Genomic DNA, 25334 nt, shown 5'->3' with positions numbered 1-25334 from the left:
CAGACCACTACAACCAAAATTCCAATAACCAGAACATTTGCTGTGTTCTATAGACATATGAAGTGTTTTATTTAGACCATTTCTAAGGATTCTGCTTCAAAGGTTTTACATGCAGCATTCAAGCTTATTTTAATGAATACAGTCTAGTCTTTGAGAGATCATGTATCATCAAGGTCTGCAGAGTTTTCATTATCATTTGCAACAAGAGCTTCTCTATTCTCGTAAGTCCAGAAGCCATTCAGATCAATTAGAATGGTGGTGACTGTGTCTCCTTGATTACTGTTGATTAAATCCTGAAGAGAGATTTTCAAAGGATCCTTTGGTTTTACCATGTCAAAGATTTCATCCTGCAAGAGAGGAAAAAAATACAATGAAATCTGATATCTCATTCACTTAATTTCTATCATACAGTGATCTAAAATTCAGGGCTGGCACTTGAGCTTATGTAAAATGTTTTGTTCCAATTTTTTCTTTTTCATTTAACAGGCAATCCACCTCTTCTCTATATGCACAAAATTTTATTGGAAGATTCCTTAGGTACAGGCATACCCTTGGAGATACTGTGAGTTCAGTTCCAGACCACCGCCATAAAGTGAATATTGCAATAAAGCTAGTCATGTGAAATTTTTGGTTTCCCAGTGCATATAAAAGTTATATTTATACTATACTGTAGTCTGTTAAGTGTGCAATAGCATTATGTCTAATAAAATATACATACCTTAATTAAAAAATACTTTATTGCTAAAAATGCTAACCACCATCTGAGCCTTCAACGAGTTGTAACCTTTTTGCAGTAGTAACACCAAAGATCACAGATCACCATGTAACAAATGTAATAATAATAATAATAATAATAATAGAATATCGTGAGAATTACCAAAATGTGACACAGAGACACCAAGTGAGCAAATGCTGTTGGGAAGATGGCACCGATAGATTTGCTTGACTAGGGTTGCCACAAACCTTCAGTTTTTAAGAAATGCAATGAAACAAGGTATGCCTGTATGTGTCTTACAGAGAAACTGAAGCTCAGAGTTTAAGCTGCATAGCTAATTAGCAGCAAAACTAATGCAGTGTTCTTTGAATATATGTTAACTAACTACTTATATTTTTCTGTTGTCTTCTAACTGGTGATAAAGCAAGGTCTTGTTTTAAGTGCAAACTTGGCTCAAAGTAAAAACTTAAATGCTTTAGAGCCAAGACAGTGACAAAGCTTCATTTCCAATAATGATGTCAACCTTTTACTCTGGACCTGGAATGGGTGGCGGGAGCTCGGTATTAAAGAACTAGTCATCCACAGTGACACTAAACTGTGCTAAAAATGACTGGAATATATGGAAGAACCTCTTCTATATTATGACGTGTACTATAAGATTACTTACAGGGAATTAGTACATGTTTTCTAATCTGTCTGTAGTAAAATCACTCAAAGTATTTAATAGCATTTAAAGAGGCAAATTGCATTTTTAAAGGTTAGAACAATTCAGGTAAACGAAATGCATGAACTTTTAATCTTGTGTGTATGTGAAACTTCCCTTTCCAGGTTGGTGGCAGTTTAAAATTACTAGTTCTTAAGTTGCCAGTTGCATAGTTTCAAATTTTTCTCACTTATATTAAACCAAAATAGCCCTTTATCTCATTATACTTGGTTAAAACTGGATGGGTTATTTTATTACATTACTTCACCTGAACCAATACTGGATACTCAAAGTGGTTCATAGCTGGTAAACGTCTGATTACTAAAATGCTAAGTAGCAGCATGTATTTCAAATAGTGGTAGTTTTCATACTGTAAGATTGATGTTTCCTTAAATACCAAAGCAAGCGAGCTCTTTGAAGTAGCAGACTAAAAATGTGCCTGAACCTAAATAGCTCCCCCAAATTCAGTTTACAGTGGAGTAGACTACCAAAGGATACAGGCTGTACTGATTCTCTTAGTTTTCAATCAAAATGAATGAATGCTTCCAATGAGAACATGAGACTGACAATGCTAAAATCTTATACTGCACACATCATTAGTCCAAGTATGTTCTCAGTTTCTAATGATTTAAATATTAATTCAGAACAAATAACAGCAAATACTTGATTTGGTTCAGTATTTCATAAGTTGCTTTCAGGTAAAAACTTCATTTAATGCAAATGATTATGTGGTGTTATGTAAATTAAAGAAAAAAAGTAACCTTGACGTCTTGAAATGAAACAGGATCCTGTCCATGGATTTTCATTAGTTCTTGTATGGCCTGTATTTAGTAGAAATAAATCTTTAAATAAAAAACAAAATACGCAACATTCCCTGTCCTGTCCCATGGTCCCTTTCCAGTTCCATTTCCTATCCTTTCAGACCATAGGCCTCATCATTTTAACCGCTCTTGCCAATATTCTCAAATTCCTTGACCTTGCTTCACATCTGCTGAGGAAAACCTAAACACTGGATCAGTGTAACCATCAACCTTTCTAGACCTACACCTTAGCTATGGAGAACTTCATAAAAAAAGTATACAAGAGTACAGATTACTATTGCATAGGAATGGTCTCCAACCCCAGATGGGCCTTTAACAGGCCTAGCAATTCTGTTATGACCTGCTTCTCCATTTTTCCAGGAACGCTATTCATACCTTCACCATTCTTTAAGGCACCCAATCCACCACCTCCCCTCCCACCCTACACTTTCTCTTCTACTTGACAGAAAAAATGGAGGTAAACCTCCCTCAAACTCTTCTCTTTTATGAACTTTAACAAAAAAATACTGCCTGAGAAACTCCTGTGATGCAGTTGAACTAACAAATGTTTTAGGTGGGAGTCATTCACTGGAAAATGTGAAGCTTAAAATTCTTGGAAAATAATATGTTCCAAGTGCCTACTCTGTAGTGCCACTGATATCAGAATGTGCACAGGGCATCTCTTTGCAGCAGATGAGAATCTGAGTACACTCGAAGCTACTAGAGCAGGAGACCTGGATGGAATGATCTAGAGTGCACCATCTGGGCCCAGCTTTTATCACTGGGATACTGATGTACAAAGGCTCTAAGAACAGTCCAGGACTGTAGGGCTCAGCACCAGTAACTTTTTACCTTAGCCCATACAACCAAGCCTAAATAAACTTTGATAAAATAAAGGTATGAAATATTTTCAATGTATTTAATAAATAAAATTTAATATTCAAAGAGTAGAGGATACTATAAAAAATCTTTATGAAAAGGGATTGAGTATTTAGCTTCCAAAAGATATATTTACTTTGTTTTCCTAAAACTGAATTTTCATTTAATAGGTCTGCCTAAAGTGGGGGACATCCGTATGATGGGTGATATTCTCAGATGAGCCACTGATATAAGCCCACGTAGCATTCCATTTTAAAAAAATGCATCCTAATACTGGGATTGTAATTTATCCTTATAATAATCTGCAGTCATTACTACCTACAAAATCATAATAGAAAGCTTTTCAGGGAATTTAACATGAAATTATGAAATATATACTCTGAAACTCAGAAATCAAAGTTATTTTAAAAGTATCAAAAATTTTTTAAGTGGAAAAGAAAAAGCCTCTGGGGGAAAACTTCTTATGACAAAGATGTGAAAATGTCATTTTTATTGTTTAAAAAAAATTTCTTCTTACTATCAATCTTAACCATATAAAAATCAGATGGGATGGTTTTCTGAAAACTAGCTATAGAAATGTGGCAATGGAATGGAACACTACTGTACAAAACCTTTCCATCAAGTAGAAAAGTCACCGTTCAAACTGAGGAATGATTTATCTTTTTTTTTCTTTTTTTAACATCTTTATTGGAGTATAATTGCTTTACAATGGTGTGTTAGGATTTATCTTAAAAGGGAAGACATTCCTACATTTACACCTGCTGCAGCTGAATGATTATCAGGTAAAATACAATCAAATTCCACTTCAGAGCTCATCATGCTATTCTCTGAGACCACCTACGGCACAGAATAAGTATTTCAGCAAATCTGTTTCACACTGAAATGCAGCCCACAATTCTAGCCAATTTTTAAATTTATATTTTTTACAGCATAGCAATTAAAAGAATCTACAGGTACCAGATGTGCAAAACTCCTGTGGAAAGGAGCTACCTTTTCTGTACTGTATAATTAAAGTTTCTGTAGGATTTTACATACTAGTTTTTAATCACCAAGAGCATACAGTTTCTCAGGTATGTTTGTATCTCCACTGGCTAATAGCCCCTGACGTATATTTACACACTTTTTAGTATTCTACGACTAATCAAATCAGTATTGATTTAGCCCATTTATGTTTTTAAAAATAGAAAAAAACAAAACTAAAACCTGACTTGATTTCCTTCTGAAATCTGTTAGGTAAAACACTTTTGTTAAATTTAAACATCCCAAGTTAGATAAAATTGTCATTGGGTAGGTAATTTAAACCAAATTGTATAACAAAGACACATTTACACAAATGAGACTTACCCTAAAGAAATAATTAAGGGAAAAGACATTCAGATATCCTTTGTTCTCAATGTCAAGCAATTTGAAAATATATTGCAGAGCTGCAGGTTCTTTTCGGTTTTCTAATGCAAGAACAAAATCCAGGTAGGTCTTATAGTCCTATAGAAAAGAAAATGACATTCATTAGAGGCCTTATTTGTAATTAACTTTTCAAGTGACTTGAAAGATGTTTGTAATCAAAGATGGCAATTTTTTTTAAAATATGAAATGAGAAATCCATACTTAATATATACTTAATGTTGGTTTCTAGGAATTCTACATAGCAGTTTATCTGTACAGGACAGTTTGAGGGGGCACAGCTCATTTTCTTATGAGAGATTTGCTGTGTTAAGCCATAATTTTCATTCATTAGGCTTTTGAAATGGACAGTGACTAACCTTTGCATGTTGCCACTAAATTTGTATTTTCATTTCGGTGTGGTCATTCTGAACTAGTTTTAAACTTTAATTCAGATGATTTCCAAAAAGTCATCTTAAGAGTGCCAGAGTGGCTTCCCTGGTGGCGCAGTGGTTAAGAATCCGCCTGCCAATGCAGGGTACACGGGTTCGAGCCCTGGTCCGGGAAGATCCCACATGCTGCGGAGCAACTAGCCCGCAAGCCACAACTGCTGAAGCCCACGCGCCTAGAGCCCGTGCTCTGCAACAAGAGAAGCTATCACAATGAGAAGCCCGTGCACCGCAACGAAGAGTAGCCCCTGCTCTCCGCAACCAGAGAAAGCCCGCACGCAGCAACGAAGACCCAACACAGCCAAAAATAAACAAATTTATTAAAAAAAAGAGTGCCAGATATTCTGCAGTGATCTGACACTGTTCTCATCCAAAAAGGGGGCAAGAGAGTACAAATGAAGGCTGAAAAGACACGAACAGAACAGAAAGCTTTCTCTACGAAAAAGGGATAGTCACAGATTACTTTTTCTGCATGTTTAATAAAAGTAAAGTACTTGGGAGATTCTCACTTGGAAAAGTTTATAATCTTGGAAAGGATTTTCTTAGGCTAAGATTAAGAATTCTTTTCTGCATAAATCGTAGTATAAAGAGCTAGAGATGCAGCCTCATCATGGTCTAAACTCCATGCCTAACTGTAGCTTCTGATTTTCTTTATTCACCAGGTTATTAGCATACTCCAAGCTCCTCACTGTTAACTGTAGGCAGCTGTGGGAGTCACGAAGCAGAGTTTTTGCACCTTTCCCTCTGCAGTGGGCTAACGATGGTGTTATTTAGAAAACTGTTATTAAAGCTAAATGATAAAACCTAAAACCCTGATTCTCTTCTGACAGTATGACCATTTCTTAAGCATCATTGGTTTGGAAAAGTTATCAGATCCTTAACACATATTTTTAATAGCAAGAATGGTGATTTAAAAATGCTATTTGGAATTTTCTTCTCAAGTATTTTGCATTGTTGTGATAAAAGGACAGGTGCATGTTAGCAAATCGTTAGCTGCTAAGGTAGCCACTTAGAGTAATACTACCTGATTCTTAGATTTAAATTAAATCATGGCATATGTGGTACTATATCTGACCTGGTAATTTAATGAATGAACCATCTATATGAAAATAGTCAATAGGGTTTACCTGTTTTTCAGATTTTTTTTTTACTAGTCCATACTTCTCTACAATAGGTGCACCGACAATGAAATGAACAAAAATATTAAAATTTTCTGTTTGCCCTGAGTCCATAAAGGAAGTAATGTTTTTAAGCAAATTTACCTTAAGATCAAAGGTTCTAAATCTCAAATAATTTGATCAGTACATACTTCTTAAGATACTGTTATACACTGATATGAAAATAATGCTGTATCATATCAAGAAAAAGGCTTTTGTGATTAAGAAAATGGACAGAGGACCTGAAGAGTCATTCTTCTTTTTGTTTTTTTAATAAATTTATTTTATTATTTTATTTAATTTATTTATTGTTTCTAGCTGCTTTGGGTCTTTGTTGCTGCTTCGTTGCTTTTCTCTAGTTGCAGTGAGCGGGGGCTACTCTTCGTTGCAGTGTCTTCTCTTGTTGCGGAGCACGGGCTCTAGGCATACAGGCTTCAGTAGTTGTGGCACGTGGGCTCAGTAGTTGTGGCTTGAGGGCGCTAGAGCACAGGCTCAGTAGTTGTGGTGCACAGGCTTAGATGCTCCACAGCATGTGGGATCTTCCTGGGCCAGGGCCCGAACCTGTGTCCCCTGCATTGGCAGGCGGATTCTTAACCACTGAGCCACCAGGGAAGCCCAGGAGCCATTCTTCTGAAGAAGACATCAGATGGCCAACAGGCAGATGAAAAGATGCTCAACATCACTAATCACCAGGGAAATGCAAATCAAAACCACAATGAGATATTACCTCACACCTGTCAGAATGGCTACCATTAAAAAGATAACTAACAAGTGTTGGCAAGAATATGCAGAAAAGGGAACCCTCATGCACTGTTGGTGGGAATGCAAACTGGTGCAGCCACTACGGAAAACATTATGGAGGTTCCTCAAAAAATTAAAAATATAACTACTATATGATCCAGCAATTCCATTCGTGGGTATTTATCTGAAGAAAATGGAAACACTAATTTGAAAATATACATGCACCCCAACGTTCACAGCAGCATTATTTACATTAGCCAAGATATGGAAGCAACCTGAGTGTCCATCAACAGATGAATGGATAAAGATGATATGGTATACATATACAATGGCATACTACTCAGCCATAAAAAATAATGAAATCTCTGCACAGGGAATATAGTCAATATTTTACAATAACTTTGGTATGTAATCTATAAAGACAGTGAATCACTATGTTGATTCACTAATATATCACTAATATGTATCACTAATATATATATCACTAATATAACATTGTAAGTCAACTATATTTCAATTTTAAAAAAAAGGCTTTTGGAAATTGTGGGAGCCTAAATTTTTAAAACTTAGAGATTTAAACTACTACCATTTCTCCATCATAAGTGAGACACTCCTGGAAAACACGGTCTAAGAAGACATTGGTCATGGTTGCTGTTCCATAGCGGGAGAGTTCTTCTTTACTGAGCATGCCATTGTGATCCTTATCAAGATTCAAATATTGGCCTTGGGGAGAAAGATGATAAAAAGACACTTATGACCAAAATAAAGTTCTAACTAAAAGACAAAAGAATAAACACTAACAAAAAGTTATTTTTATTGGTTAATATTTTGATTTTTAAACTAATTATGTTACAGTCATGGTAGACATCTGCTATCCCTGCAATCTCTATCAGAACAACTGTTAAGCCAGAACCAGTCAAAGAAAACTCATCATAAAGGTCATGCCTTTATGCTATTTCACTTACATCATTACTTGTTTTCAGTTTGCAACCTTTTATAACTTTCCTAGGATTCTAAATTAGATGGAGGTAGGGGTCAACCAACATAAATCACTGAAATGCTGGCACTTGAAAGCAGAGGTCAAGGTTGCCAAAATAAGTCACAAGACCACCCAAAAGGACAATGTAACAGACTAATGAAATTCAAGAAAAAAAGCAAACTAGGCCCTAAAACACACCCCTCTGTGGACCCTGAGAGTAGCATTTTATCACAATGCAAGATCACAGGTGATGTTCATAGTAATGTTCCTGAGTCAACAATAAAAAAGTCAAACTACATTCTTTATGTTAAAGTGTTAGAAATGTACTAACTTAAATAAGAGTGACAAAAATATAAAACGCTGGTATTTAAACAAGTAAAATTTAATAATCTAGAATATAAGCTCTTAAGGAAATTAGAATACTTTGATCTTAAGGTAAATTAGGCTATGTATAAAACTGTCCTTTGAACACCAGTTAATGAAACATTAACTGAGGAACGGATAATTCAAATTATAGCATTACTATAGGAACATACCATACACCCGTAGGGCAGAAGGAGCAGAAAACCAATTTGTTTCTTGACTCTCCTTGGACAGTTCCTCATCCCTTAACTATATGAGCATAGAGACATAATTAGAAGATAGCAACTGTGAAGTGATAAAATTAAGTAGTTTAAAAACATATTTACCTCTAATAAATCATCTAGGAAGCTGCATGCTAAAATATCTTGAATTTTTATCTTCCCTTTAAAGAACATAAACACAATAACTTAATTTTAAAAACAAGAGCAACTCAATTTTATAAAAGTATTATTTTAGAAGAGCAACCACACAATTGATATTTTAAACTTCCTAGCTCTCATGCTCCAAAGTCCTTACTATGTATTTCTGTGAAAAGGGAAATCTGCAGGGAATATTTAATAAAATCTCATATAGGTATGTCTACCTATATACCCCCAACTATATACATCCAATTGAGAAATTCCAAAATTACATTGAGACCAGATTCCAAAAAAAGTTGTGTTAATTTTTTTGTGGTTATGGATATGATACTGTCAGTAGTCAAATAAGGAGACTGCTTCCAGTTTTCCTTTACAGGTTCTGGAATAGAAAGCAGTATAGCGGCGTGGTTAAGAGAGATGGGATTTAAATGCCACTCCTAGACATGCAATCCATCTAAGTCTTAGTTGCTTCACACATAAAATGTGGGTTATAATACCTTCCTAATGGAGTTATGAGAAGAAAATGAAAGAATCTATGTAAAATGCTTAGCACAGTACTTAGTACATAATAAACAGTCAAAACTGTTGGCTATTATTATTGTGTAAATTTCCAAGGAAAAAGATGTGTGTGTGCCTATAATGGAGGTGTTTAAAAAAACTGACAGCTACCCCATTCTGTGATGGACTCACAGCTGCATTTTCAAGGACAGAAGGAGTATCAGGGGCTTTGATTTGGGCCTCTGTCCCAGACACATGTATTTAAGCCTAGCAGGTTAGAATAGTTGATAAATGTACTGTTAATGAGGCAGAATTTACAAATCTGATCCTCATATAGGATAGTTAACTTGAAAATGAGAAAAACACATCATGGCTAAATGGTCCTCCTATCTCCCAATTCATATTTTTGATCAAAAAGAATAATGCTCCAGTATATTACCTATCAGGGATAGCAAATTATATCAGAATACCTGGCTTCTTAGATCTGGAGAGAATATACTTCATTTTAGAGATGAAAACATTGTAAAAAGGTTAGGTGATATTCCCACTGTCACACAGCTGATTATGGTTGGCACAAGTAAATCAAAAGATCTACATGTCAAAAGATTTATATATTAATGGCAATAACATGTTAGGAAAATAAATAACATTTTAAAGACTTTTCTCTAGTTATTGAGATTTAGAAGTAATGATAATCTCATAATATCTAAGTTAGATAAAATTTTCTTTTACCTGTTCTTAGAGGGTCTAAAAAGAAGAAGAACTTCCTAACTGCTGTACAAACATAAAAGGAGTAAAAAGATTTTTCCAGCCCATCTAATTGTGGCAAAGTAGGGATAAGTTCCAATATGTAGTTTTCTAAATCCTGAAAGAACAAAACAAAATAAAACTTGAAAGGGTTAAATGTCTGATCTTGTTTCTTCATGAGATACTGGAATATAATTTCAGTCCTAAAAATTATTCAGTATTAAAAGTATATGAATGATGAAATAAATTCATTTGTGACTGAGTTTCAGATATTTTTCTTGGCTTGTTGTTTTATTTAACTTTGTTTATGATGGTCTTTGCTCTCAGATTTTTAAAAATTTAGCTGAACTTATTGTATTTTAGACTTCTGAGCTTCGTCATACTTAGAAAGGCTTTCCCTATTCCAAGATTATATATTCAAAAGCCTCTCATGGTTTCTTATATTTATTTTAATAATTTCATTACTTTTGCTTTATCCATTGTAAAGTATGATGCTTCTAGTTCATTTGAGACACTTTATAATTTAGTTGTAGAACAGATGGCATCTCAAACATGGTGTGTCCAAAATTGGACTCTTATTATCCCCAACGCTGGTCCTCACCCATATTCCCCTATTCCACCATTTATTCAAAGTAAAAAAGTTAAACTTGGTTCCTACCTTTTCTTCACCAAGGCCCCCACCCCTTACCCCCAAAATCTAATCCAGCAGCAACGTTTTGTCATTGTTGGGGTGTGTGTGTCCAAAATATATACTGAATTAATCTATTACTGGCTTCTACAGACATCACCCTGGTCTGGGCCACTATCATCTCTCACCTGGACAACCAGAGTAATTTCCTAATTATTTCTTCTTTGACTCTAGGCTCTTTACAATTCATTCTCCACACATCCAATAATTTTTTAAAATGTAAACCAGGGAGTTCACTGGTGGTCTAGTGGTTAGGAGCTCAGAACTTCACTGCCGTGGCCAGGGTTCAATCCCTGGCCGGGGAACTGAGATCCCACAAGCCACATGGCCAAAAAATAAATAAATAAAATAAAATGTAAACCATATCCTGACAGATTCAGCTTAAAAATTCTGATGGCTGGGCTTTCCTGGTGGCGTAGTGGTTGAGAGTCCGCCTGCCGATGCAAGGGACACGGGTTCGTGCCCCGGTCCGGGAAGATCCCACATGCCGTGGAGCGGCTGGGCCTGTGAGCCATGGCCGCTGAGCCTGCGCGTCCGGAGCCTGTGCTCCACAACGGGAGAGGCCACAATAGTGAGAGGCCCACGTACCGCAAAAAAAAAAAAAAAAAAAAAAAAAAAATTCTGATGTCTTCCCATTAGTCTCAATATAAAATCCAAACTCTTTATCATGGTCTAACCACCCAATATGTGGCCCTGCCTACTTCTCCAACTTCACCTCCTGTCACTCTAACCCTCGCTCATATGCTCCAGCCACACTGGCTTCCTTCTGCTCCTAGAACAGGTCAGGTTTAACTGTGCCTTGGGGACACTGAACTTGCTGTTCCCTCTGTATTACATTTTCATAAGGCTGGCTTCTTTCTCATCCTTCATGGCTAAAACTCAATCACTATCTCAAAGAGGCACCTCTTCCATCTTATCTAAAATAGTTCCCCAACCCCAGTCATACACTTTCCTAGTACCCTATTTTCTCCTTAGAACTTGTCACTCTTTGAAATCATGTTGCTGATAATTTAGTGTCTGCCTCCCCACTCTGCTAGGAAAAAAGCACCATAAGAGTAAGGCTTAGCAATGTACCTGGCACAAATAAGTGTTTGGTAATCGCTTATTTAATAAGATTTAGTAAGTGAATGAGAGTTTGCCTATACTACTCAAATTACAGATGTTGGCTCTGGAAATTACTGTCTTTTAAATAAGGGAGACACAAAATCTGGTTTCAAAAGGCAAAGTGCCAAGGTTAGGAGAGTTATTTCTTTTCTTTGAGAGAAATGTTTTCTTTCATTGAGAGAAGGGAACATTACTCCCTTTTAAACACAACTACAGAGATATACTGTTGCTTTTCTCTCTCTTCCTCCCATTCTTCTTTCAATTTTGTTTCCATTCATGGGAAGAGGCAAGAAAAGTTTGTTTTGTAAACCAACTAATGGCTGACAAGAATTCTCAGAGCTATAGAAGTACTCCAATATCTGACCTGAGTAAGTATCAACTACTGTTTAATACATCTTGCAAGAACCTTTTACTGTCAAGCTGATCTGAACCTTAAAGGACAAGAATTATACTGTGGCCCTAGAAAGGTTTTTAAGTGTAAATATCCAGTATGAGCTAACAGATTCTATCTATAGAAATCTGGATAAAACAGAGTGCAACAAATTATAACAGGAAACATAAACTATAACAGGGAATTTACATCTCTTTAAATTTTATATCTGAATATTTATTTAAGTGATTAATTAACCTGGTTCATATTTATGCATAACTCCCTTACCCCTTTGTATATATTTGGGAAAAAAAGCCTGAGCTGAAAAGAAGATATAGATTGATTGATTTACTTATTTATTTATTTGCTTGCTTGCCTGCCACGCTGCGCAGCATGTGGGATCTTAGTTCCCCGACCAGGGATCGAACCTGGGCCCCCTGCCTTGGAAGCTTGCAGTCTTAACCACTGGACCACCAGGGAAGTCCCCATATAATTGCGATACCCACACTTACAAGAATAGTGATTTGGATCATGAGGCTATAATTCTCTGTTGATAACCTGTTGATAACCAAATTAGTGCCTAATGGGAAATAAATAGCCTCTTGGTAACTGACCTTACAACCCAAACCTGCAGGTGGGACTATAGTCACATTATTTTTCTTGTATTTCCTAAAAAAGGAAAAACTACTGGCCCTTACATTTTAAAACAGTCATGCACTGATAACACTCATGAATAACCAAAAGTTTTTCACTGTTTCTTCAGTGATTTTTAATCCAGTTAAAACATTACATTCTTTTCTTCTCCTTTAAAAGGCTTTTTTTTCTTTAAAGGTTGGAGAAAAAGAATTTAGAAAGGAATTTTTGTGACCAATATACACTTAAAAAGTTCTTTAGTAACACGTTATTTGTAAAAACAAACAAAGCAGAGAAACAAAAACAAAATAAGAATTATCTGTAATCTCAACACCCAGTGATAACTACTGTTTAGCATTTTGGTGTCTAGCATTTATTAAAGTAGGTTAATACTTACAGATTCCCGGAGATACCCTTGTCCAGCAACATCATATAAACTGAGGCCTATTCTTGTTTGATGAAGCCAAACTGACAATAAACAAGAAAATGAAACATAATTATTAAGATTTATCCTTTAGTGTATATATATGCATAAAAGGAGATGGATTAGAGAGACAAGCTAATTTAATGACTCTATAAACATATTTTTCTCACATGTATTACTTATCTCATTAATCCAAAAATTGTTTGAAACAAAATAATTAACTGCAGATATCAACAATTCTACCATGCCTAAAGTGACAGTAAAGTTGATGCCCTTGAGAATACTGGTGTTCCACCAAAACAGGAGTTCTGGTATTATGCCTTTAATGAAGCAGCTTTTATTCTACTGAGGTTAATTACCACAACCAAATATTAAAGCTGGTACACACAGGACTTGACAGGTCATTATGGAACTTATAGGAATCATAACAATTCCAACTTGTTTAATAAATACTCCTTGAGATGATGCTACAGTTGTGAGTTTGAAACTATCCTCTCAGGCAACTCAACCTGTAATATATTGGCGAAATAAAATTACCAGTGAATTAAAGTATTTCAAATAACCATCCATTAAAACTCTTGGTTCAGCTTTTTTTTTTTTAGTGTTTATTTATTTTTACTTGTTGACAGTTTTGATTGATTTATTTATTTATGGCTGTGTTGGGTCTTTGTTTCTGTGCGAGGGCTTTCTCTAGTTGTGGCAAGCGGGGGCTACCCTTCATCGCGGTGCGCGGGCCTCTCACTATCGTGGCCTCTCTTGTTGCGGAGCACAGGCTCCAGACACGCAGACTCAGTAATTGTGGCTCACGGGCCCAGCTGCTCCGCGGCATGTAGGATCTTCCCAGACCAGGGCTCGAACCCGTGTCCCCTGCATTGGCAGGCAGATTCTCAACCACTGCACCACCAGGGAAGCCCCCTCAGCTTTTGATATATCTAGTTAGCTAGTATCTTCAAGATACATGAGGCTTTTGTTTTGTTTGTTTTTTATAATAACGAACCCAAATGTATGGTAGAAACTTTCAGCTCCAGTAAGTTCCAGGAGAGAATCATAATAATAGGAAAACAAATCTTGGTCAAAAGACAAGAATTCTGTTATTCAAATTTACTAAGAGTTGTTTGACATGGAAGGGATACTATAAAAGCACTGACTGGAAACCCACTTGATTCCCAGATAGAAGGAGTTCAAGTACAATGAAAATGAAATCACCTTTTCTCATGACATAATTAAAGAACTGCATGATGGAAATTCTTCCATAAGAATCTGTATGAAGGAGTTTAGCAAAGACTTTTGCTGCGAAAAATTGCCTAAGGAAAGGAAATAAAGATTAAATCATCTGCCAATATAATATAAAAATGACTTCTGTATGATTTAGCAGACAACAGCATAAATTCAAACAATTAAAAATCAAAGTGAGAACTATAGTTCAAAACGGAAAATGTTAAGCCATACATCTTTAATTCTATTGTCTTAAGAATGAGGACCTATAATGCTGTAAATAAGCTATATTATTTCTTTTAATAACTTTATACCAATGTAATTTTCTTGACTGTAAATAATTTTATTAAACTTTATTAGTTTAATGAAAAGCTGACTCAAATTATCATATTATTGACTTAAATTTTCATTAACATTTACTTGAGGCATTTAAAATGCTTAACATAACATACTCCTTTGTTAATCATATTATTCTTACTTGCACTTTGGTCCAGCTTTTTCACCAACCTTTAAAAAATTTTCATAATTAATCATTGCTTCCTCTCCAATCATGGGTGGTGTCTGGTGCTTGTCCAGCAAAAACCATAAGTTCTTAGGAGAATTGCAGAAATTAAGATGTTATAATCAACTGCACAAAATTTAAAAACGTAGTTAAATGTGTTATTTCCATTAAAGTGATAGACTACTGTAGGGTCAAAATGCAAGGGTTTAAATCCCAGCCCTGCTCTGTGATCTCGGACAGTAGACTTAAAGTTTCTGTTTCAATTCTCATCTGTAAAGTAAGGATAACAGTGTCTACATCATATAGTTACACAGATTAAAGAGGAACAGTATATGAAAATTTTAGAACTTAGTAAACAATAAATGCTAGCTATTTATTTATTTTTTTTTGCCATGTCACATGGCATGTGGAACTTCCCTGCCCAGGGATCGAACCCACTCCCTCTACATTGGAAGCGTGGAGTCTTAACTACTGGATCACCAGGGAAGTCCAATGCTAGCTATTTTTTATCATGTTATTAGTAATCAAAAGGATAATAGGAGATGATAGTCTTCTTAATATTACTCCCTACAGTAGTGGTTCTCAACTTTGGCCACACATTAAAATCACCTATGGAGCGCTTCCCTGGTGGCGCAGTGGTTGAGAGTCTGCCTGCCAATGCAGGGGACACGGGTTCGTGCCCTGGTCCAGGAAGATCCCACATGCCGCGGAGCGGCTGGGCCCGTGAGCCATGGCTGCTGAGCCTGCGCGTCCGGAGCCTGTGCTCTGCAACGGGAGAGGCCACGACAGTGAGAGGCCCGCGTACCGCAAAAAAAAAAAAAATCACCTATGGACTTTAAAAAACAATACAAAACTATCCTTGGGACACACAAGCTTTGCAGCTGATTCTGGTGGGAACCATCGCTACAGAGCCTGTGCTTTCAGTCACTGCACTACTGGCTCCATTTAGGCATCCCGAGATCCCACATGACACATGTAGTACAAATAAGAAATGGTGAACCTCCAAAGCAACCTTTTATTCCATTCTTACCTGTAATTCTTCATTATCTAACAGTTCCCTGCTTTTCCTTTGCAGAAAGACGGCTCTGGATTCTTCTCTTAATTTCTGTAGTAAGACCTCATCTTCAGCTGGCAGCTAAAAATACACTGTAGAGTTAATTTCTACACTTAAATTCTAGACTATTGGGTTATGTAAAATGTATTTGGCCTCATAAAAAACTATGTATACTACTGTCTCAAAATTACTTTTTGTATCTCAATCTTGCTTAATTTCAGGTCATCATTTATTTAAAAAGTTCATTTAATAAAAAGAGATCCACAGAGAATTCAGTGATCAGTGAAGGCAGTTCTGCCTGGAAAAGGCTAACCATCTAGCCCAAGTTTCTTTATTTAGATCCATACAGGTTTACTTAAAAATTAAACACAACATTTAGTATGTGCCCATAATATATCAGGCATCAATACACTCATTCTAATTTAATCCTACTAGCCCTGTGAGATGCATTTCATCATACTCAATTTAGAGGTGAGGAAATCAAGAGATGGATGACTTTATCAAGAATGCATATGCAGTTAGCCAGTCCCAGACTAAAGATTTAAATCTTCAGAGTCCAAGTCTGTCTTAATTTCTTATGAGTTGTTTGGTTTGGTTCCCCGTACTCCTCTGTCCCCTCAATTTCACACCTAATGTTAATGACTTGCTCAAAGTTGTGCAACTAAAGTAACAAAATTTGAATCCGGGTCTTCTGACATCAGGGATTTAGTGTATTTTCTCTTCTCCATCTCATTTCCATCACTGGGTAGTTAGGTACCTCTCCCAATTAAGTAGACTTTAATGCTATTTCCTAGTGACTGCTAGGAGTAAAGTACTATGACAGATGTTCAACGTAGGATAACCATCTCCAAACTAAATGTATCCGAATGTCATGCTCTTATTTTACTTTATGACCACCACTTTTTCTATTTTCTCAATGTAGCTCAAGTTTCATTTTATATTTGTAGAGCACTGTTCCCATTGTAACCTTAGACTAATAAAGAACTAAATTAGGATTGGCTGAAGAGCGACAGTTTTAGCCAAGTATGCTTTTTGAGACTGGGTCACCTTACTTCCTAGAGATAATTAAGCCGATGTCTGCTAGTTGGCCTCCAAAGCAGAGGTTCGTCCTCCTGTGGTGATTTCCCTAAGCAGGGCTTTAAAATGACTCATTCTAACAACTTCAAACAATTTGCTTTGAGGATTTCTTCTTACTTTTCTGTAACTTTGCCCCATTAAATGTAGCTAAGTAACCCACAGTCCAAATTGGGGGCTATGGTTTTCACTTTTTATTTCTAAGAACTAAGATGCCATCCCTCCCATCAAAAGGGATGGAGAAGGAATATGCATTAGGAGGTGAGGCTGGGGCTGAGACTGGGATTATGCTCCAGTGGTTAGTCAACCAGCTAACCAGCCAAGGAGAGAAGTGGCGACCAAAGATGACAGGTGGTTTCTCTAAAGCAGTGGAGTGGAAGTAGAGGAAGAAGAAACAAGGGAAAGAACATCCCACAAATCCACATGTGCAGACCAGAAACCATTTGGGATCTGGAAGAGGTCAGAGAAGAGATGGAAATGGGGGAAAAGGGGATTCCCTCAGAAAACACAAGGGGATGGTTGGTACTAGAAATACAGGAAAGTTGAGTCCTGGGAATGGAGTAATGTCAGCATCTGAGGGCTGTTCCTGGGTTAGTAAGATAATGCTTTCACAATCCTGATTACATGAAATAATGAATATAAAATGCTCTGAAGTACGTAGACACTCAATAAATGGCAGTCCTCTTCCCACTCCCCGAGACTATAAAAAATTCTCAGTTGTCTAACTGCCTCTGATTAAGAAAGTGTGAAATGCAAAAAAGCAACAGCAGTATGTATGATGTGACCCCATTTTTGTTAAACACACACACACACACACACACACATACACACACACATATATAGAAATATGTAGAAGAATTCATGTAAAAATGTTTATTTACATCTCTGGGCAATGTTATTATGGGAAAATATCAACTTTACCTGTTTTTTCTCTTTTCCATGACAAACGTGGATTAGTCATATAATTCTTAAAAGTCTGGGAGACATATAGTATTACAAAAAAGTTTCCAGTAAAATGGTTCACATGTACACAAGTACGAAAAAGTTTGTACTTGAAGAAATAAGTTAAAATTATCTGGATAATCTACCTCACTCCTTGATGCAAGCAAAACAAAATATTTACTTTCTTTGCAAATAATGTTGTAATTAATTGAGTTTAGGAGGTAACAGGTTTAAGAGATATTCAGCTAAAATTCCAAAGTTAACTTTTCTATAGTAGTTACATTTCCCATAATACTAAATAGGACTTATTCTTTTCAGAAGCCTTCAATTTCAGCTGTAAATATCTTTCTTAAAGTCTTACTGTTTTATCTATAACCCTCCTCAAAGCCTTCTTTACCATTTTGGCACAAGGAAACATATAATTAAGTATAACTCTTAAAATTTGTTTTCCACTCTCAATCTATTTTTCAGTTTAGCCTTGAGCAAAACATTTTACACCTTATGAGTAAAAGACAAAATTAAAAATTGTGATCAGCCAAGTAAATCTAAGTCTTATAGAAAGCCTGGCAACATAATCCAAAAGAATACCTACTACTAACATCCATAATAAAAATTAGGAGGAAGGAAAAAGCCTACAGTTCAAAAAAAGTGGCAAATAACAACTTTGTGTTTTTATACCTACTTATATGAAAAACCAAGATTTAATCAGGTCAAAAATAATAAGGTCAACTAGAATGAAACAATAAATGTACAAAATTTAAAATATAATCAATTTGTTTATTTATAAAATATAAGATTTTTAATCCCATTTGAAAAATTACATTTCATTTACAAACTCTGCAAGACATTTGCTTAGATACCACTTACCCTATAATAAAACCGGGGAATGGTCTTATAGAATTCATTTGTGTTTTTTCTACCTCCTTTCCATTCTGAGTAATACTTGGTAAATAAATCCATTTCTTCATCTTTTAATTCTTGTTCACTTTTTTTTTCTGGTAACAAAACACGTTAAGGAGGGGAAAGCACTTTTAAAATCAAACAATATTTTTTTCAAGACATCTATACACTATGGTCTAATTACAGTACAAAAAAGGCCTTCACAATTGTACTTAGACACTAAGCATCTATATTAACTTTCTTGAAATACCAAGAATCACTATCTTCAACGGAAACAGCCTCCTCTACATCTTCAACCAGTTCTCAGATGCTCCCTCCGCTTATTTTTATCACTATACTTGTCTCTTTCTCAAGTCATTGCCTCTCTTATAGACCTGACATGTTCTAATTCATTCAATCAAAAGTTCTCACTGAGCACCTACTCCAAACAGAGCACTGCACTAGACATTGGGGCTAGAGCAGCGAGAAAGCAGGCACAGCCCTTGACCTCATGGGAGTTTCAGTGTCATAGTCACTATTCCTCTACCTATCTGAAGTTCACACCTCAGGGTGCTATTACCCAACCTGCTTGCTGCTGGCAGATGGCCATCTCATTTAGCCATTCCTCCACCATGAACCATGAGACTGGTGCACAGCTTTCTTCACCTAAAATCATTATGGAAGAATAAACATTTAGGTGGGTGAAGGTGCCCCCTCAACTCTGAAGGCTTCCACCTCTACTGCACTCTGTTCACTCAGAAAGACCACAGATCTTACCTGTTCCTGTTCTGAAATCTTAAACTCTAATATACTCTCAAAAATTTTCTCTCCTTCTGGTTGTTATTCAAAACCTCACTGCACTAGCACAAAAACAGACATACAGATCAATGGAACAGGATAGAAAGCCCAGAAATAAACCCATGCACCTAGGGTCAATAAATCTACGACAAAGGAAGCAAGAATATACAATGGAGAAAAGACAGTCTCTTCCATGAGTGGTGCTGGGAAACCTGGACAGCTACACGTAAAAGAATGAAATTAGAACATTCTCTAACACCATATTCAAAAATAAACTCAAAATGGATTAAAGACCTAAATGTAAGACCACAGACTATAAAACTACTAAAAGAAAACATAGACCACTCTGACATAAATCGCAGCAATACTTTTTGGATTCATCTCCTAGAGTATTGGAAATAAAAACAAAAGGGACCTAATTAAACTTAAAAGCTTTTGCACAGCAAAGGAAACCATAAACAAAACGAAAAGACAACCTACACAACAGGAGAAAATATTTGCAAACAATGAGACCAACAAGGGATTAATTTCCAAAATACACAAACAGCTCATACAACTCAATACCAAAAAAAAAAAACCCCCAAAAACCCAACAAAACCAAACATTCCAATCAAAAAATGGGCAGAAGATCTAAATAGACATTTCTCCAAAGAAGACATCCAGATGGCCAACAGGCACATGAAAAGATGCTCAATATTGCTAATTATTAGAGAAATGCAAATCAAAACTAAAATGATGTATCACCTCACTCCAGTCAGAATAGCCATCATCAAAAAGGCTACAAATAATAAATGCTGGAGAGGGTGTGGAGAAAAGGGAACCCTCTTTCACTGTTGGTGGGAATTTAAATTGATACAGCCACTATGGAGAACAGTATTGAGGTTCTTTAAAAAACTAAAAATAGAGTTACCATATGATCCTATAATCCCACTCCTGGGCATATATATGGAGAAAACTATAATTTGAAAAGATACATGCACCCCAATGTTCACTACTGGAGCACTATTAACAATAGCCAAGACATGGAAGCAACCTAGACGTCCATTGACAGATGAATTGATAAAGAAGATGTGGTATATATATACAATGGAATATTAATCCATCATAAGAATGAAATAATGCCATTTGCAGCAATATAGATGGACCTAGAGATTATCAAACTAAGTGAAGTCAGACAAATATCATATATCGCTTATACGCGGAATATGAAAAAAAAAGATACAAATGAACTTATTTACAAAACAGAAAGAGACTCAGACATAGAAAACAAGCTTATGGTTAGCAAAACCTCACTGCACTTCAGCCTCATTGAGATCTTCAATTCTGTGATCTGTTTTCTCAAAAGTTTTTCCTCTTCTTGGTCTCACTTCCTTCTCAACGTGCGTGTAGTTGTTCCCCGAAACTCCTGCCTGCGTTTCTGCCATATCTGCCTTGTTAATTTTTAACCTTGGACCAATTTTATAATCTGTTTACTAATGCTCAATGGTGCTGGAGAAAACTGCCAAATTTTGCAAATATTTGGTCCCACAAATTTATTTCACGGTTACTAATAACTCAGCCTCCCCAAACCACCAATACGTATTTTATTTGCGCCTGATGTCCTCTTGGTGACTGACTGCTCCAGACTTTCACTACATCCCTCAAGCCCCCTGTGTTCACCCTCAACAGATGAGAATCCCACCCAGTTCACGAACAACTGAGTCTACTGGGCATGGATACCCACAAACATCTAAGTGGAGTGGGAGGACAGGAAGGTATCAAATCTGCATCTTACTTTCTTCCTGCCAGTTTCAGGGGAAAACGTAGCTCTTCTCTCACCCAAGGCTAACCCCTCATTGTCCCATCTCCTCCGCAAAACTCCTTCCTTTCTACCTGTTGCCACACATAATTCCTTCTTCCTCATCCACTTTCTCAAATGAAAGGCCTGTGTTGGTGATCTATACTTTCTTACCTCTCACTATCTCTTTATGCAATCCTGCCACTCTACGGAAACTGCCAGGGCAACATGTGACCTAATCGTTTAGTTTAATGGACACACCTGTCCTTGATTTCTCTGTTAAATTTGATACTGTCCACGATTCTAAACTTTTTGTAGCGTCTATGGGACCACACTCTGTTGATTCTCCTATTTTATGGCTATTTCTTCTTTTTTCTTTTTTTATTTAACTGATCTACTTATTGTCTGTCTTTATTCCAATTTTTATTGGAGTACAGTTGATTTACAATGTTGTGTTAGTTTCTGCTGTATATAGCAATGTGAATCAGTTATATATATACATATATCCACTTTTATTTTATTCATTATTATTATTTAAATAAATTTATTTATTTTTGGCCATGTTGGGTCTTTGTTGCTGCATGTGGGCTTTCTCCAGTTGTGGCGAGCAGGGGGCTACTCTTCGTTGTGGTGCACGGGCTTCTCATTGTGGTGGCTTCTCTTGTTGCAGAGCATGGGCTCTAGGCGCGCGGGCTTCAGTAGTTGTGGCACGTGGGCTCAGTAGCTGTGGCTTGCGGGCTCTAGAGCACAGGCTCTGTAGCTGTGGAGCATAGCCTTAGTTGCTCCGCGGCATGTGGGATCTTCCCGGACCAGGGCTCGAACCCGTGTCCCCCGCATTGGCAGGCAGATTCTTAACCACTGCGCGACCAGGGAAGTCCCTCTTCTTTTTCTTAATCTTCTTCCTCTATCATTTCAACTTTCATAGTTTAACCTCTAAGCCCCAAAGCTATGTCACTAACCCAGACATTGCACTAAACTCACGCATTCAAAACAAAACATTTTCATCCTCATGCTCCAACATACCTAGAATAACTTTCCCTATCCCTCACCTTACTACTCTTCTTCTAATTCCATATTTCCATCTCAGTAAGTGGTCCCACTATCATCCAATCACCTGAGCCCAAATCCCAAGAGTCACTTTAATTACATCATTCAACTATTCTAGGGATACACAAGTATATGTGTGAGTGGATGAGTGCATACACACATGCAGCTTTCAGCAGTGTCAGGGATACTGACTCTCTCACTGAGATAAAATTGACCAAAAAAAAAAAAATATGAAGGTGAGGAAGCTGCCTATCCAGATATCCAGGGGGAACTGCATTCCAGGAAGAAGGAACAGCCAGTGCCAACGCACGAAAATGGGAGTGTCCCTGGTGTGTGCAGGGAAGAGGGAGGCAGCCAGTGCAGTTGCAGCAGAATGAGCCAGAGGGAATAGCAGGAGATGAGGGACACCAGATAATGGGGGGGCAGGCCACTAGGCCTTTGGAAAGACCTTGGCTTTCATTCTGATGAGGGTGAGAGCCACCAGAAGGAATTAAGAGGCTAATGCAGTAATCCAGGTGACAGATGGCGGTGGCGTGGGCCAGGGTGGCTGCAATGGAGGTGGCTAGGAGTAAATTTATTCTGGATATATTTTCTTTTTAGTCCCAGGATTTGCTGACACACTGGATGTGGGTTTTGGAGAAAGAGAGCAGTCAAAGATGTCTCCAAAGGTTTTGACCTGAGTAGATGCGATTGTCGGCAACTAAGATGGGGAAAACTACGAGCAAGCAAGTTAGGAAGGAGAGTGGGAGTTCAATTTCAGACAAGATTAAGATGTTAGATCCAAGTGGCCATGTCAGGTAGACAATTATTGATAGATATATGAACCTCGAATTTGGGATGAGGTCCAGGCTAGAGGTATACATTTGGGAGACATTAGCAAATAGACATTATTTAAAATCGTAAGAAGGTGAGTGTAGACAGAGAATAGACACTGACCAAGGCCTCAGCCTTGGGCCCTCAAATGTTAAGTTCTTGGGAGGAAGAGGAAGAAAAAGCAAAGACTGAGAAGGGATGACTGGTGAGGTAGTAGGAAAACTAAGAGAGTGTGTCTCCCAGAAACCAAGAGAAGAAAGTATGTGTAGGAGGAGTGAGTGACCTACTATGTTCCTGGCAGGGGCTGCTGGCTGGTCAAGTAAAATAAGGACAATTGAGCACTGGAACAATGTGAAGATCACTGACGATCATGACAAGCAGGAATCAGAGACAACGACAGATTCAACCAACAACTCTTTTAACAAGTGTTGCTATAACGAGGCATAGCTACAGGTGGAAGTTAAGAAAGTTTCTCTAAGGTGGGAGAAATACCACCATGTTCATATGCTGATGGGAGTGAATGAGAGAAAATCTCATGATGCAGGAGACAGAGGATGACTGTAGGAGTACATCCTTGAGGAGGCAAAAATGGGGTCTAGCACACTGATGAAAGAAATAGCCTTCAACAGAAGTAAAACCTATACGATTTACTTACTATTTTATCATCTCTGCCAACACTAAAGTGTAAGTTCTACAAGGACAAGGATTTCTGTTTACTGCTATAGCCTAGGTTATCCAGATAACAGACATGCGATGGAGTGGGTTTAGGAGTGAAGGGGAGGAGAAAGCACAAGTACAGGTAAATTTTCCTAGAAGTTTTCCTATGAGGGGTGCGGAGAAATGTAGCAAAAGCTGGAGGGGGTTGTGAGATCAAATGATTTTTTTTTAAATGATGGGGGATATTACAGCATGTTTGTCAGAGCTGATGAAAATGAACCAGTAGAGAAAGAAAATTTGATAGTGTATAAAGGAGAGGATAAGGCCAGAGTGAAGTCAGTGAATAAAAGAAAGAAACGCGATCCAGCGTTGGAGTACAGGGACTGTTGGCCAGTTCACCATTTTAACAGTGAAGGCAGAGTGCACGGTTGCCTATAGTAGGTGGGGAGTGGGGGGGGGGCTGACAGAAATGGTAAATGGGAACAGGTGACATTCCTCTTTGATTGCTTCTACTTTCTCAAATATATATACTAGTTCATCAGCTAAAGGTAAGGAGTAGATAGGACATACTGAGGATTAGAGGTTTGGGAGATGAGAAGGAACTGCCTTAGAGTGTAGGAGAGTGAATGTCTAGCGTAACGCGGAAGAAGTGTAAATGAATGACTGAAACACCTACTTTAGGTTAGTGGACATGAATTAGAAGTGAGGAAATTCACCAAGGTTCCGTTTTTCTCTAACTACTTTCAGCTGTCCTGGATGCAGTTGTGAAACAGTAAAGATAGTTTTAACCAGGTTGATTAACAAACGTGACGCAGAGGGAAAGAGATAAGGAAAAATGGATTATTAAGTCTAAAATGGATAAGGAGGGAAGTGAAAAGTGTGACAATAAAAAGGCGGTAGGGGTAATGGATTATAGGTTCTAATAGGATCAAACGGTTGATGGCGCCAGGACTCTCAATTATCCCTCACAAGTCTAGGTCAGGACCATGCAAGTGCGTGGCTAAGGTAGCTTTTCATTCCCGCAAATCCCTTCCCAGCGAAGTGTGGGTCAAAACTCTCTGAGGGCTTCCCTGGTGGCGCAGTGGTTGACAGTCCGCCTGCCGATGCAGGGGTCGCGGGTTCGTGCCCCGGTCCGGGAAGATCCCACATGCCGCGGAGCGGCTAGACCCGTGAGCCATGGCCGCTCAGCCTGTGCGTCCGGAGCCTGTGCTCCGCAACCGGAGAGGCCGCGACGGTGAGAGGCCCGCGTACCGCAAAAAAAAAAAAAAAACCCAAAAACAAAAAACCCAAAACTCTCTGGATCCCTAAACCACATCCCAGTCAGCCTCCTTCGTCAGGAGAGGTTTTACCGAAGCGAAAGACACGGCTCCCAGGTGCTGCTCCTCCCCATCCATCCTCCCCCCTACCTCCCGGCGTTTAGGGCCTGGCTCTCTCTGCGGGCGGCCCCTCCCAAACTCACTGTTTGGACCGGTGTTGGGCGTCGCTATCCGCCGGCGAAGAATTTCTTTCCAGTCCATGGCTGACTCCGGCCCAGCAGTTCCCGCATTTGCTGTTTACTAACCGCTCCACCCCCTGCCAGCTCCGGCG

General features: G+C 37.7%; 2 protein-coding genes across 4 annotated transcripts in view; one reads left to right on the top strand and one right to left on the bottom strand.

Moving 5' to 3' along the window:
• Positions 1-703, top strand: part of LOC132517056 (signal recognition particle subunit SRP54) — a 77964-nt gene extending 77261 nt beyond the window's left edge. Inside the window, exon 6 of the mRNA XM_060143604.1 lies at positions 487-703. The gene's annotated coding sequence lies outside the window, so the exon portion shown is untranslated. The remainder of the gene's footprint in view (positions 1-486) is intronic.
• On the bottom strand, positions 46-25334 carry PPP2R3C (protein phosphatase 2 regulatory subunit B''gamma). 3 transcript variants are annotated; one of them, XM_060143635.1, is made up of 14 exons: positions 25207-25334; positions 18644-18771; positions 15737-15841; positions 14683-14795; positions 14196-14293; positions 12963-13033; positions 9756-9888; positions 8493-8548; positions 8340-8415; positions 7411-7547; positions 4442-4579; positions 3848-3934; positions 2180-2239; positions 46-347 (listed from the first exon to the last, which is right to left on the bottom strand). In XM_060143635.1, exons 1-14 carry the CDS (start codon positions 25262-25264, stop codon positions 159-161), a joined length of 1449 nt encoding a protein of 482 aa, XP_059999618.1. In that variant the 5' UTR covers positions 25265-25334; the 3' UTR covers positions 46-158. The 3 variants fall into 3 exon arrangements, with proteins under 3 accessions (XP_059999618.1, XP_059999627.1, XP_059999637.1); XM_060143644.1 differs by lacking the exon at positions 3848-3934; XM_060143654.1 differs by lacking the exon at positions 18644-18771 and having other exon boundaries at positions 25207-25291.

Source organism: Lagenorhynchus albirostris, chromosome 1 (assembly GCF_949774975.1).
Source record: "Lagenorhynchus albirostris chromosome 1, mLagAlb1.1, whole genome shotgun sequence".
Taxonomy (NCBI): Eukaryota; Metazoa; Chordata; class Mammalia; order Artiodactyla; family Delphinidae; genus Lagenorhynchus; species Lagenorhynchus albirostris.
Note: the sequence above shows the minus strand (reverse complement) of the source record. Positions and strands in the feature narration are given on the sequence as shown.

Coding starts and splice junctions, on each gene's coding strand:
- PPP2R3C (XM_060143635.1), bottom strand. CDS start 25,264: ATGGACTGGAAAGAAATTCTTCGCCGGCGGATAGCGACGCCCAACACC. Junction 13,034..14,195: donor TAATTATGTCATGAGAAAAG/GTGATTTCATTT, acceptor GTTTATTGTCAG/TTTGGCTTCATCAAACAAGA. Junction 348..2,179: donor TTTCATTTCAAGACGTCAAG/GTTACTTTTTTT, acceptor CCTCTCTTGCAG/GATGAAATCTTTGACATGGT.